General features: G+C 43.7%; 1 protein-coding gene across 1 annotated transcript in view; it reads right to left on the bottom strand.

Annotated features, from left to right (window-relative positions):
- The window catches only part of IQGAP2 (IQ motif containing GTPase activating protein 2), a 338,102-nt gene that overhangs the window by 32,650 nt on the left and 290,751 nt on the right, over positions 1–14,701 (bottom strand). The window contains 6 exon segments of the mRNA XM_047778139.1: positions 3,847–3,979; positions 6,969–7,201; positions 8,113–8,197; positions 8,547–8,687; positions 11,511–11,735; positions 13,908–14,071. Of these exon segments, the coding sequence (XP_047634095.1) occupies positions 3,847–3,979; positions 6,969–7,201; positions 8,113–8,197; positions 8,547–8,687; positions 11,511–11,735; positions 13,908–14,071 (981 nt within the window).

The raw sequence follows: 14,701 nt of genomic DNA, 5'->3' as shown, positions 1-14,701 counted from the left end.
CTTCAATTTCTTTCTTTCTTTCTTTCTTTCTTTTTTTGGTCTTTTTGCCATTTTTTTGGGCCACTCCCGAGGCATATGGAGGTTCCCAGGTTAGGAGTCGAATCGGAGCTGTAGCTTCTGGCCTACGCCAGAGCCACAGGAAAGTGGGATCCGAGTCGGGTCTGCGACCTACACCACAGCTACGGCAACGCCGGATCCTCAACCCATTGAACAACGCCAGGGATCAAACCTGAAACCTCATGGTTCCTAGTCAGATTTGTTAACCACTGAGCCATGACGGGAACTTCAACTCCTTCGATTTCTTGATGGCAATATTTATCACAAAAGTATTTAATTCTGATGAGGTCCAATTTATCTGTTTCTTTTGCTGCTTGCACATTTGGCACCATATCTAAGAAACTATTGCTTAATCTAAGGACACAAAGATTTACTCCTATGTTTTCTTCTAAGATTTTTTTATAGTTTTAGCTCTTTCATTTAGGTTTCTGAATCATTTTTGTGTAGCATGCAAGGAAGGGGTTCACCTTCATTCTTGCAGGTGGATTTCCAGTTGTCCCAGCACCATTTGTTAAAAGATGATTCTTTTCCCATTGAACTTGTTTCAGCCCCTCGTCAAAAACAAATTGACCGTAGATTTGAAGATTTCCAGATTCTCAGTTCTATCTCATTGACTGGTATGTCTATCCTTATGCCAGTACATACTGCTCGGTTTACTCCCTTTTCCATTAACATTAGTGAAGGAAAAAGCAAAAAAAAAAAAAAAAAAAAGGAATTCCCATCATGGCGCAGTGGAAATGAATCCGACTAGGAACCATGAGGTTGCAGGTTCAATCCCCGGCCTAGTTCAGTGGGTTGAGGATCCAATGTTGCCATGTGCTGTGGTGTAGGTTGAAGATTTGGCTTGGATCTGGCGTTACTGTGGCTGTGGCCTCAGATGTACAGTTTTATCGAAGCAACTCTATTCAACTACTGTTTTTATTATATTTCTTCACTCTTAAAGTCTCTGTCTATTGCAAGGCATGCTAGTTTTTCCCACAATGGTTAGAGGTATTTTGTTTTAAAGCAAAGATTGTATATTATATATATGTGCGTATGTGTGTGGTTTTTTTGTTTCGGTTTTTGTTTTTGCTTTTTAAGGCGTGCTGTACCTGTGGCATATGGAGGTTCCCAGGCTAGGGGTCGAATCAGAGCTCCACTGCCGGCCTACATCACAGCCACAGCAGTGTGGGATCTGAGTCACGTCTGTGACCTACATCACAGCTCTGGGCAACACCGGGTCCTTAACCCACTGAGCAAGGTCAGGGATCGAACCTGCAACCTCACGGTTACGAGTTGGATTTGTTTCCACTGTACCACAACAGGAACTCTTTTGTTTTTAAAGGGAAGTTGATTTATAGAAAGACATTATATACCTAATAGAGATGCTATTTGGCTGCTATCCCTGGAATGGCTTATATAGGCAGCCAGCTTCTACTCTTTATTCTGATAATTACAGAACATGAAAATTTCCTGAAAATGTCTCCTTAAAGAGCTCATTTTGAGGTTCTCCATGTTCCTTGGAGAACAAGAGACAAACATGTGGCCACACGCTTGGCAAGTCATGCTCCTACCGTGCCATGTCTGCCTGTGGACAGCTCCTCCCTTGAGACAGACAGTAAACAGGACAGTCTTTTCCTGTAATTGCACTTCTCCCACGTTATTACATCTGCTGCCAACATAACACATAAAGGAATTCCAAACTGGCTCATTTTTCCCAGGATTGGAATCTGTTTTCAATTCTTGTTAACAAAAGAAACAGATTATTTCTTTGGAAAGAATAAGGGTCCAAATTAATATAGTAACGCTGTCTGTCTGCTTTCCTTGGGAAAAAATCTCTCACTTTTCCTGTATGAGTTATTCCTCTCAGCACATGTGTGGTCAACATGTGGACATTTTCTTGAGATGGATAATTTACCATAAAAAAAATAGATAAATGGGTCATTGCTCAAATCTAAGTCGACTTGTTCATCAGAAACATGTATTTGCAACATTATTGGACATATCTGCTTGGTGATTTGGTCTGTTTATATAGACAGAAAACAAGTACAGCTTCTTTATTTAATCAACCCACTCACTCCCCCCTCAGCTGCCTATGCTTAGGGTCACTGAAAATACTGATGGCAAGTTGCTTGTTGCAAATGTCAAGGAGGCTCCCTGCCCCAACTCTGAAGGAGGGAAATCAAAAGTAGAGCCAATCTTTCTGCTAAACTCATATTCAAGCTTTAGTTACTTAACCAAGCTTAATAATGAAGACTGGGGGCAAGGACAGAGCCTTTCAAAGATGTGCATTTGTTATGTTTGCCCCCAGTTGTGTGGATAATCGGAAGGTGGGTGTATCCTTATCCAGAGCTTCTAGACCTTGCGTATCTGAGTCGCCTGGGATCTTGTTAGAATGCAGGTTCTGATTTCAGAGCTCTGGAGTAGATTTCTAACAAGTCCTCAGGACTTGGCTTGGGGTAGCCTGGTCTACAACTATTCTTGAAAAGGTTACATTTTAAGAATCTAGATGTTCAAGGAAATAAGCTCCAACTTGTCTTTAACAAAGAATCTCTCAAGGCCAAGAAAACTGCCATACCCCCGAAATGCACCCAATACAGGCTAATGGTCGATGGTGCTGATGTTTGCACCTGGACCAGGGCGAGAGATGACGATGTAGCACAGACTGAAATCACCTGCTGCTAAGAAATGGGGCTTTCCAGAACAACAGAAGGGGAGGCTTAGCAGGCAGCTATTGTTGGGTGAGGTGTCTTCTTTTCACTCACCTGGAGCAGCCTGTTTATTCCCTCACTATGTCCAAACGCTAGGACAGAGGAATTACTTGCATTTTCCCAGAAACTTACTGGAAATGCAAAGAGAATTCCTGAAAGGGGGAGAAACAGACTGTGGGGGTGCAGGCGGTGTGGCCTTGGTGGGTGAGGAAAACCCCAGGCTGCTCTTGCTGGGCAGTGAACACACACTCACCATCTGACTGTAAAGGGAACACAGAAGAAGGAAACTTGGCTTGTCTGAGAGAAAGAGTTTTACCAACGCTTAAGAGTCAGGGAATAAACCTACCAGGTAAACAGCATATTTCTTGGTAGATGCAAACTATTGCATTTGGAGTAGATAAGCAATGAGGTCCTGCTGCATAGCACAGGGAACTATATCCAATCGCTTGTGATGGAACATGATGGAGGATAATATGAGAAAAACAATGTATATATATATGTGTATATATATATGTATGTACATAAATGAAACTGGGTCACTTTGCTATACAGCAGAAATTGACAGAACACTGTAAATCACCTATAATAAAAAATTAAAAAATTTTTTTTCTCATATTAAAAAAAGGTGAACTTCTTATTTGGGAAAAGGAGGAGTTATTAATTTATAAGGGTCAGGGAATAAATAACAAAAGATTTTTTTTTTAGGATTAAGAATATGAAAAGAGGGAGTTCCCGTCATGGCTTAATGGTTAACAAATCCAACTAGGAACCTTGAGGTTGCAGGTTCGATCCCCGGCCTTGCTCAGTGGGTTGAGAATCTGGCGTTGCCATGAGCTGTGGTGTAGGTTGCAGACACAGCTCAGATCCTGCATTGCTGTGGCTCTGGCGTAGGGCGGCGGCTACAGCTCCGATTAGACCCCTAGCTTGGGAACCTCCAAATGCCGAGGGAGCGGCCCTGGAAAAGGCAAAAAGACAAAAAAAAAAAAAAAAGAATATGAAAAGAGCACATGCTTGCAGCAACCCCTGCAGAAGCTACACATTTTCCAGGGCAGACACCTGAGCCCCGGGCCCTGCTGAGACCCTGGCCAACCGCACTTACCGAATGTGTACTAATGATCTCTTCAATTGAAATGTAAATGACTGGTTTGCTGACGGTCACCACATCGGTGTATTTATCCATATTAAACTTTTCTTCGGGTTCAGGGACATTGCATGCTTCTTTGAAATATTTCCTAAAGGGGGAAAAATCAAGTCTTAAGACAGAGTCAAACTGGTAAGTTAAACAGCTGTATTACAATAGTGAGGAAGCTCTGTCTCTCTTTCTGTGTCCCCCACACCTAAAGCTGCCAGTGCTTTTCCCAAACCGTTCTTCTCTCCTTCCTAACTTAACACTTTATTCCTCGACAAACAAACAAATAACGACCCCCCCACAAAAAAAACAAACCAAAAAAGAGAGAGAGAGAGAGAGAGAGAGAGAGAGTGAAGAAATCTTTAAGGATGGCTAGTGCTTTGTTTTCTACCCCACATCTTGGGGGACTTATTCCAGCATCCTCCAGGCTGGTTCCTGACTGCGGAAGCCAAGTCCCTGTTTCCGGATGTTGGACGCAGCTCCTCAGCCAGGAACAGACAGAGCAGGAAGGGCCTCAGATCCCGTGACTGACTCAATGGGATAAAATTATGGGCAGGTCATTAAAAAAAATGTGACTTGAGGAGTTCCCATCATGGCTCAGTGGTTAATGAACCCGACTAGTAACCATGAGATTGTGGGTTTGATCCCTGGCCTCGCTCAATGAGTTAAGGTTCTGGCATTGCCATGAGCTGTGGTGTAGGTCGCAGACACGGCTTGGATCGTCTGTGACCCCTAGCCTGGGAACCTCCATATGCCACGAGTGCAGCCCTAAAAAGACAAAAGACAAAAGACAAAAAAAAAAAAAAAAGGTCCCTGAGGAGCTCCCATCGTGGCTCAGTGGAAATGGATCTGACTAGCATCCATGAGGAGACAGGTTCCATCCCTGGCCTTGTTCTGTGGATTAAGGATCTGGCGTTGCCCTGGGCTGTGGTGTAGGTTGCAGATGCGGCTTAGATCCTGCATTGGTGTGGCTGTGGTGTAGGCTGATGGCTATAGCTCTGATTTGACTCCTATCCTGGGAAGCTCCATGTGCTGTGGATACAGCCCTAAAAAGAAAAAAGAGGTCCCTGAAATTTAAACAAAAACGTCAAGGCTGACATCTAAGAATCAAGTCTTTTTCAAAGAAAACAATCCTAAATGCAATTAATCAAATCTGCAACTTTAACTGGCACCAACTCCTGGGCCTTCCATACCCCTTCAGGGTTTCTGTTACCAATATGACAAACATTCCCACTTAAGCCTACTCTATAGTTGATCCAGACAACACTTGCTGGCTGGAAAGGCTGTTAAGACCAAACGCACAAATACATACAATGCCACCTTCCTCCAGTGCTCAGACTCTTAAAAGTCTGCTATTTTAAGCTACAGTAAATTTCACCAGAGAGATGAAGAAAAGCCAGGTGGTCTACAGTCATGGTTTGGGAGGGATCCCTTGCACAGATACCCAAGACCTCTGCCTTCCCACCCCAAGGTGGGCGGAGAGTAAATGGCAGGCAGCCATGTGCCCATGTGACAGACGGGTCTTACTGCACTTTTTGGGCTACAATTTTCCATGAGTTGCTGAGGAACATAAAGGATAAATATGAGTGGAAGAGAAAAAAAAAAGAGGAATTTAAGAGAGGAAGGGAGGCTTTTGGTTTTGTTTCTTTTTAAAGGAAGAAGAATTGGAAACATCGGTGTTTGGTAGGAATCATCTGAGGGAGAAGGAAGTAAAAAGAGGTTCTAATAGCACATCAGGACTTTTGAGAAATGGATGTGACTTTTTTTAGTCAGTGAGAAGACCTCAAATGAGCAGCTTGAGAAAATCAAGACTTCCCACAGTAAGAGGATTTGGGAGAAATTTCTCGCATAAGGCTCCAAACTCCAAACAGAGATGAATGATCATGAGCTACCTTGGTCAGGAGATAAATCACTGGTGCAGAGGAAAACGGAGAAAAGGGGAAATGATCATTTTCCAAGCGGGGCATGAAAGGAGCTACCCTGATGTCATACTTGGATGACTTCCTGACTGAAGGGCAGAAAAAGGACCAGGAACAAGGTGAAAGCGGTCCCTCCAAGAATCTCACAGGAGCGTGTCTTCCTGCTACACTCCCCGCTCTCAGGTCCCCATGCAATGATTAGTGAGACAGCGTGGAGAGCTTGCAGCGTCAACAGACTTAAGTCTGACATGAGCATTTAAGAGATGCTCCAGATTAGCACGGAACATATTCACACACCATCCTCAACAAGCACAGAAGCGGGATTTCCCCAACCTTCCACAATCAAAGCCTCAGTTTCCTGCTATTGTTTGATGCAGATAAGGCAAGTTTTTCCTAAATGGACAAAACAAAACCCTCTCTGTAAGTTCAAAAAAAGCACAAGTCAGCTATTTTGATTTTTTTTTTTTTTTGGTCTTCTGTCTTTTTAGGGCCACACCTGCAGCAAATGGAAGTTCCCAGGCTGGGGATCTAATCGGAGCTGATGCTGCCAGCCTACACCACAGCCACAGCACCACAGTATCCGAGCCCCGTCTGCGACCTACACCACAGCTCACAGCAACGCCAGATCCTTAACCCACTGAGCGAGGCCAGGGATCGAACCCGCAACCTCATGGCTCCTAGCTGGATTCGTTTCTGCTGAGCCACAATGGGAACTGCTGTTTTGATTTTGTTAATTCTAAGTACTACAAGCCTATAGCATACGAAGAATAAATATTTCATTTTTTTCTTCTTTTCCTTTTTTTTTTGGCCATGCCCACTATACAGAAGTTCTGGGGACAGGGGTCACACTTGCACCACAGCAGCAACCCAAGCCACAGCAGTGACAACACCGGGTCCTCAACCCTCTGAGCCACTGGGGAACTCCAATACATATTTCATTTTGTCAACAAAAGAATCATCCCTATAGGGAGGACTCAATGTAGCAGGGAAACTGGGGCCATGTGTGGGATGGGGAACAGGAGACAGAAGTAACCTGGCCTGCCTGCCCCTCCCTCCCCAGAAGAAGAAATACATGCAGCCCACTGTCCCCCCAGGTTCCTGTCCCCATCCCAATTCCAGCTCTGGGCACAAAACACACATTATTCTTTCCGCAAAGGCAATGACCGCTCTTACCTGAACTCCTGATATGTCTCTGACAAATAATTGTTCATAGATGCGAGATGCTCATTTTCTCCTTCAAAGAGCTTGTTGGAGGCTGCATGCTGAAGAACTTTGGCCACTGATCCTAAGTTTCTCCTCTGGTCGGAATTTATCTGCCCTCCCGCTGTCATGTCGATGATATCAAAGCCGTCTGGAGCTACGATGGCTGGGTTCATGTACCGATAGTACAGGAGGTTCCCAACAATCTGGAGTAATGCAGAAGAAAAGACTAATTTTGAGAGAGAAAAATCTTGAGTTTAGAGGGTTTTTAATTTTTCAATTTTTTTTTTTGTCTTGTTAGGGCTGCACCCATGGCACATGGAGGTTCCCAAGGCCAGGGGTCAAGGCAGAGCTGTAGCCACCAGCCTACATCACAGCCACAGCAATGAAGAATCTGAGCTGCGTCTGTGACCTACACCACAGCTCATGGCAATGCCGGATCCTTAACCTACTGAGCGAGGCCAGGGATCGAACCTGAGTCCTCATGGATGCCAGGCAGGTTCATTAACCGCTGAGCCATGATGGGAACTCCAATAGTTTGGAGGGGTTTTTTTAAAGTTAATATCAATTGACACTTCCCAAGGAAGCGAATCGTTTTTTGATCTGAATTCTAACAAAGAGTTAAGGTCATGAACATCATCACACGTTACTAACAGAGCTGAAAAAACTCTTTTTGGTGAAAATAGGCTTTTGCCCCCAAATTCTCTAATATAAAGAATCTCAATAATGTGTAAGAGTTCCAAATGAACCACAGAATAAGCAGTAATTTTTTTTTTTTTTTTAGGGCCGCACATGCAGCATATGGAAGTTCCCAGGCGAGGGGCTGAATCAGAGCTGCATATGTAACCTATGTTGCGGCTCACGGCAATACCAAATCCTTAACCCACTGAGCTGGGCCAGGGATCGAACCCACATCCTCATGGATACTAGTTGGTTTCGTAACCCACTAAACCACCACAGGAACTCTGCAGTAATCTTGATTGCCATTAGATATAGAAGAGTTGCTGTTTACTATAAATAGTCATATAAGAGGAAAATTTTGACAAAATGGTGTGTTGGTCATTTTGGCTCATACCCCCAAAGAGAAGCTACAGTGAGAGGACCCTTGAAAATCTACCTTTAAGAGCTCATCCTCTGTTGCATCAGGAAATTTCTCATGGATCGAATTCTTCAGTACTTTGGCTATATACCTCAATCCATAACTACATGGAAAACATATGACAAAAGAAAATAATGGAAAAAGGCTAAGTGAGGAAGAAACACACAGCAGTTGTTCCAGTCCACTAAAGCCCAGCAGTTTTCCTAAAAATTCAACAGAAAATGAGATGGTAACAGAATCACAGGACTGCCAAGGAAGACGGCAACTCAGTACGGTTTTGTATCGTCTCTTCGGAGAACAGTCATGATGCGAAAATGCAAATGTTGGCAAACTTTTCAACCAGTAAACACAACATGAGGGCTACCTCCTGTCTTCACGACTGGGGTTTATCTCACAGAGTATTGCAGGAGCGCTCAGCCAAGAGTGTTAAAGTCACTGCATCTACAACTTACGGCAGTAGATCAAGCGAGGAAATGATGGAATTTAGGACTTTGTCGGTGACCCTTCTCAGGTTCTCGATGGAAGCCTCCAGTTTGTTTTTCACCTCGGGGTAGGTCAGAGCTTGTTCTGTGGTCACATCATAAGGCAGGTTGCTGAAAACACAACAAGGGCTTCTGATCATTGGGAGAATTAGGTCCACACATTTGTATCCTTACCAAGCTGGTTCTACGGTGAAGTTTTCTGCCATGTGAACCGGAGTTTGCCCACTGACCCCAGGGATAAAACATTGTTGGGGGTGGGGAGGGGAATTCCACATGTCCTCGTGGAACCCTCTGCCACCAGTGCAGCGGGGTGACTCCAGGCTCTCCATGTGGGCTTTTCCAGCAAAGTAACAGGCAGACCCAGGTAATGTGGACCCAGCTAACTTTTTCTCTCTTTCTTTCTTACTATAAAAAGCAGTATGGAATTCCCTTCATGGCTCAGCGGTTAGCAAACCTGACTAGGATCCATGAGGACACAGGTTTGATCCCTGGCCTCGCTCAGTGGATTAAGGATCTAGCGTTGCCATGATCTGTGGTGTAGTTTGAAGACATAGCTCAGATCTAGCATTGCTGTGGCTGTAGTGTAGGCTGGCAGCTGCAGCTTCGATTTGACCCCTAGCCTGGGAACTTCCATATGCCATGGGTGTGGCCATAAAAAGCAAAAAAAAAAAAAGTGCAGGTGGCAGCTGTGGCTTGGATTCAGTTCCTGGAACTTACATGTGCCACAGGTATGGCCATAAAAAAATAAAAAGAAACATGTTCTTTATAGAAAAAAATTGCATATAAGCAAACAAGAAAACAATACTGACCCAAAGATAATCACTTTTCATATTTACTGCTTAACTTTCTAGGTCCTTCTCTACACCTGTCTGAATAGGCCTCAGACATTCCTGGATGTCAGAAAGTTCACGTATATACACGTCTATACAGATCCTATGTGTGTTTGTATATACACGCCTAATTCTTTTTCAATAGACAATGAGTTAATGGCAGGTCCCACTGTGGCGCAGCAGAAATGAACTCATGAGGACATGGGTTCAATCCCTGGCCTCGTTCAGTGGATTAGAGGATCCAGTGTTGCTGTGGCTATGGCGTAGACTGACAGCTGCTGTTCCAATTAGACCCCTAGCCTCCTAGCCTTGGAACTTCCACATGCTGCAGGTGCGGCCCTAAAAAGAAAAAAAAAAAAAAGAAAGAAAGAAAACAAAATGAGTTACTGTACCAAACGTGAACATTTTTCTCAGGCCAACAAACTTATTTCTATGCCACTGTTCCAAACAGTTATTTACTCTTCCATTATGTACTATACAAACATTTATTTAACAGATTCCCCAAAACTAAATATTTTGACTTCCCTCATCTTTTTCTATTGCAAGCAGTGCTGCAGTAACCACCCATGTAATTCTCTGTGCATATCTCAATTATTTCACAAGGCATCCTTTTGCAGGAAATAAAAAGCTGAGGTTACTTAGATGTACCCAGAGTAAGCCAATCCCATTGACGTGTTTATGTTCACACACCCTCGTTACTTGGTGACTATAAAAAAGTACGTATTATCATGGAGTTCCCGTCGTGGCGCAGTGGTTAACGAATCCGACTAGGAACCATGAGGTTGTGGGTTCGATCCCTGGCCTTGCTCAGTGGGTTAAGGATCTGGCGTTGCTGTGAGCTGTGGTGTAGGGTTGCAGACGAGGCTGTGGCTGTGGTGTAGGCTGGCGGCTACAGCTCCGATTAGACTCCTAGCTGGGGAACCTCCATATGCCATGGGTGTGGCCCTAGAAAAAGGCAAAAAAGACCAAAAAAAAAAGTAGGTATTGTCAGGTGAAGAGAAAGCTTGTGTGCCATTTCTATGCCCAGGTTTAGAAACACACACACAAAAAAAGCCTAGGGAGAGAACTATAGAAGTTGTGGCTTTAAGAATCAATTGGTACTCCCCACTCCTGGGCATCTAGCCAGAGAAAACCATGACACGAAAAGAGACATGTACTCCAATGTTCACTGCAGCACTATATGCAATAGCCAAGACATGGAAACAACATAAATGTCCATCGACAGAGGAGTGGATAAAGAAGATGTGGTACATACACACAATGGAATATTACTCAGCTGTTAAAAGGAAAGAAATAACTGCATTTCCAGCAAAATGGATGGACTTAGAAATTATTATGCTAAGTGAAGTCAGTCAGACCACGAGACACCAACATCAAATGCTATCACTTACATGTGGAATCTAAAAAGAGGACACAATTGGAGTTCCCATCATGGCTCAGTAGTTAACAAATCCTACTAAGAACCATGAGGTTGTGGGTTCGATCCCTGGCCTTGTTTAGTGGGTAAAGGGTCTGGCATTGCCGTGAGCTGTGGTATAGGTCACAGACACGGCTCGGATCCCTCGTTGCTGTGGCTGTGGTATAGGCTGGAGGCTACAGCTCCAATTAGACCCCTAGCCTGAGAACCTCTATATGCCACAAGTGTGGGCCTAGAGAAGAAAATAAAAATAAATAAAAATAAATTTAAAAAAGACACAGTGAGCTTCTTTGCAGAACAGATACTGACTCACAGACTTTGAAAAACTTATGGTTTCCAAAATGAGACAGGTTCGGGGGTGGGGGAATACACTGAGGGTTTGGGATGGAAATGCTGTAAAATTTGGTTGTGATGATTGTTGTCCACCTATAAATGTAATAAAATTCATTAATTTAAAAAAAAAGAATCAACGGGTAGGAGAATTTGAAAATACCATGTATTCTCAAGAGGAGCAGGAGTCCCAGAATGTGGCCTGCACAATCCAAGGGAGGTCCTGACCTCTTGGATTGAAAATTGATTTATACTGTACATTTTGTGCTTTAACCGACTGGAAGGGTATGTGGAAATACACATGTAGAGATGATCATGATACACGCTTGAACAGCAGCAGCGTCCTGGCTTCACTACCTGGCTTCTCCAGTCTGCGTTTCAAGCTGGTTGACCCAGGCCTTGTAGACCTCGACGGGGCTCGTGTTGATCATCAGGGACTTGTCATCAATGATCTCTTTCACCACCGGAGCCAGGAGCTGGCGCAGCGTGTTCTGCCCACGGGCACCTCTGTTGAAGCTGACGACCATCTTGATGACTGTGGGGTTCCCGGTAACTATATCCTGGACCTGGTCCACCTTTGATCTGAAAAAAAACCCAAACCGGACAAAATGGTTTGTCTCTATGGATAGAGGTTTTAAGCAGAGTATATTCGCTTTGGCAGCCAGGGGCTTCATGGTAAAAGAGTGTGCAATTTAAAAGGCAACTATCGGGGGTTCTCATTGTGGCTCAGAGGTTAATGATCCTGACTCGTATCCATGAGGATGCAGGTTTGATCCCTGGCCTCGCTCAGTGGGTTATAGATCTGGCATTGCTGTGAGCTACGGTGTGGGTCACAGATGAGGCTTGGATCTGGCATGGCTGTGGCTGTGGCTGGTGGCTATGGCTCTAATTCGACCCCTAGCCTGGGAACTTTGTATGCTGTGGGTGCAGCCCTAAAAAGATTAAAATAATAATAATAATAATAATAATAATAATAATAATAATAATGTGACACTGTACAAGCATCATGCTGCCTATCTCCTTCCTGGAGTTAGTCTTGAATTTCCTTTTTTTTTTTTTGGCTGGATAGTTTCACCCATATGTTCTGCATGTAAAACTCAAACTCAGGGTGTGGAAAATCTAAGCTGTACCTTTTTCTTTGCACTCCTCTGTTTACTTGAACTGTGTAGCTCCAATTCATCCTGAGCATACACAGCCAGTAGATCAATCTTCTAAAAACTTAAAGTGGTCATGTCCCTGTGCCCCCCTCTCAAACACCGTACACAGCTTCCCAGAAAGTAAGGGGTCTCAGCACTCAGGCCAGTATTTAGCATCCTCCACGATCTGGCCCAACTGGTTTTTTCCAGCTTCATTTCCTGGTGGTCACTAATTAACTCAACTCTTGCCTAGACTCATCTGCTTTCTTGCCCCTTGTCCCACAATGTTTCGAATCACCATTGTGCCTTATTTCCCTTTTCCATTGCTTCTTATAAAAACTGTAGATATTCCTCAAGGTTTGGGGTCACTTTCTCCCCCTTGCATAAAACCTTTATCTATTGACCTAATTGGGATTTTTCTTTCTGTCCCTTTGATCTGTTACCCTAAGCATATCATTCATTGAGTAACCTACCTAGTTATATGGTGCAGCATGGCGATTTCTCATAAATCCTATCTCCTGTGCTGCCTTGAGGACACCCTGAAGGCAGACGTATGTGGTAACAGCTTCAGGGACCCAAAGGATTAGCATCACTTACAGGATCCAGAATTCAGGAAGGCGATTAAGATCCATCTAGTTGGCTAAGGGCATTCCTCATGGTTTTTTTTCCCCCTCATTAATTATAGGTACCTATACTTTTTTTTTAACTGAGTCAGAAAATAAGTTAGCAAAAAAAGTAGCTTAAGTTACAGTAAGAAGCAGAGATCATTATCCTCATCTGTTTATGGCTTTATAATTCACAAAGTTTTAATTTAAGATAAATTTTCTCATTGACATTCGAAAAGCTTTGTATATTTGCAAAATCAAAAGTGAATTTAGGAGTTCCCATTGTGGCTCTTTGGTAATGAACCTGACTATTATCCATGAGGACACAGGTTCGATCACTGGCCTTGCTCAGTGGGTTAAGGATCCAGTGTTGCTGTGAGCTGTGGTGTAGGTCAAAGACGAGGCTCGGATCTGGCGTTGCTGTGGCTGTGGTGCAGGCCAGCAGCTGCAGCTCTGATTCCACCCCTAGCCTGGGAACCTCCATATGACTCGAGTGCAGCTCCAAAAAGACAAAAAAAAAAAAAGTGGATTTCGAACCAGAAAAGGTAAAACTGATGGGGAAGGTTGTTCTTTTATATTTTTTTTTGTCTTTTGGCCATTTCTTGGGCCACTTCTGTGGCATCTGGAGGTTCCCAGGCTAGGGGTCAAATCAGAGCTGTAGCCGCCGGCCTACACCACAGCCAGAGCAACGCCAGATTCAAGCTGAGTCTGCAACCTACACCACAGCTCACGGCAATGCTGGATCCTTAACCCACTGAGCAAGGCCAGGGATCAAACCCGCAACCCCGTGGTTCCTGGTCGGATTCGTTAACCACTGAGCCACGACGGGAACTCCGAGAGAAGGCTGTTCTTGAATACAATTATGATGATGTAGAAATGTCTCCAAAAATTAGGGATATTTGAATATGTATAAATAACTTAAAAGAATAATGTTTAAATTATTTTCGTAAATCCAAGATAGCTACCATTAACAAAAGGTATTGATATTTTTACATATACGCTTATGTACATACTTTATTTCTTCTTCCAGAGCAGTTTTAAAAAGCTTGAGGAGTAGATACTCTTCTCGCTGATTGGAAGCATAGTTGTATAATGTGAAAATAACAGTATCCATAAACTTAGTTGACTTGTTCTGCGGCATCTGGAAAATCAGCTTAGCCAGGTATAAAGGATTGGTCTAAAGAAAAGAGGAAAGAAGAAACCCCCCAACAAAAATTATACGTTAAAATATTATTAAAGCAAAGAAAAGCATCCAATTTCTCATTCCTTAAAGGTTGTTCTTCTAGATGTAAAAAGCATACAGAAGTGTATCTGGGAGTTCCCGTTGTAGCATAGCGGAAACAAATCCAATGAAGAACCATGAGTGTGGGTTTGATCCCTGGCCTCACTCAGCGGGTTAAGGATCTGGCATTGCCGTGAGCTGTGGTATAGGTCACAGATGCAGCTCAGATCCTGCATTGCTGTGGCTGTGGTGCAGGCCATCAGCTGTATCTCCGACTGGGTCCCTAGCCTGGGAACCTCCATATGCCGTGGGTGTGACCCTAAAAAGCAAAAAAAAAAAAAAAAAAGCATATCCTGGCACATATTACTAAGACTTTAGAAGGTCGCAGCTAACAGTAATACTATACCAGAGGAAGTTATATAGAAAGCTATGCTAGGATTTATTTTTTTGGCTATACCCACAGCATGCGCAAGTTCCTGGGCCAGGGATTGAACCCACGCCACAGCAGGGACAACACCAGATCCTTAACCCACTGGGCCACCAGGGAACTCCAGAAAGTTATGGTAGGATTTAAGTTTTACATAC

Source organism: Phacochoerus africanus, chromosome 4, assembly GCF_016906955.1.
Source record: "Phacochoerus africanus isolate WHEZ1 chromosome 4, ROS_Pafr_v1, whole genome shotgun sequence".
In the NCBI taxonomy this organism is placed as follows: domain Eukaryota; kingdom Metazoa; phylum Chordata; class Mammalia; order Artiodactyla; family Suidae; genus Phacochoerus; species Phacochoerus africanus.
This window is presented reverse-complemented; position numbering and strand designations above follow the sequence as displayed.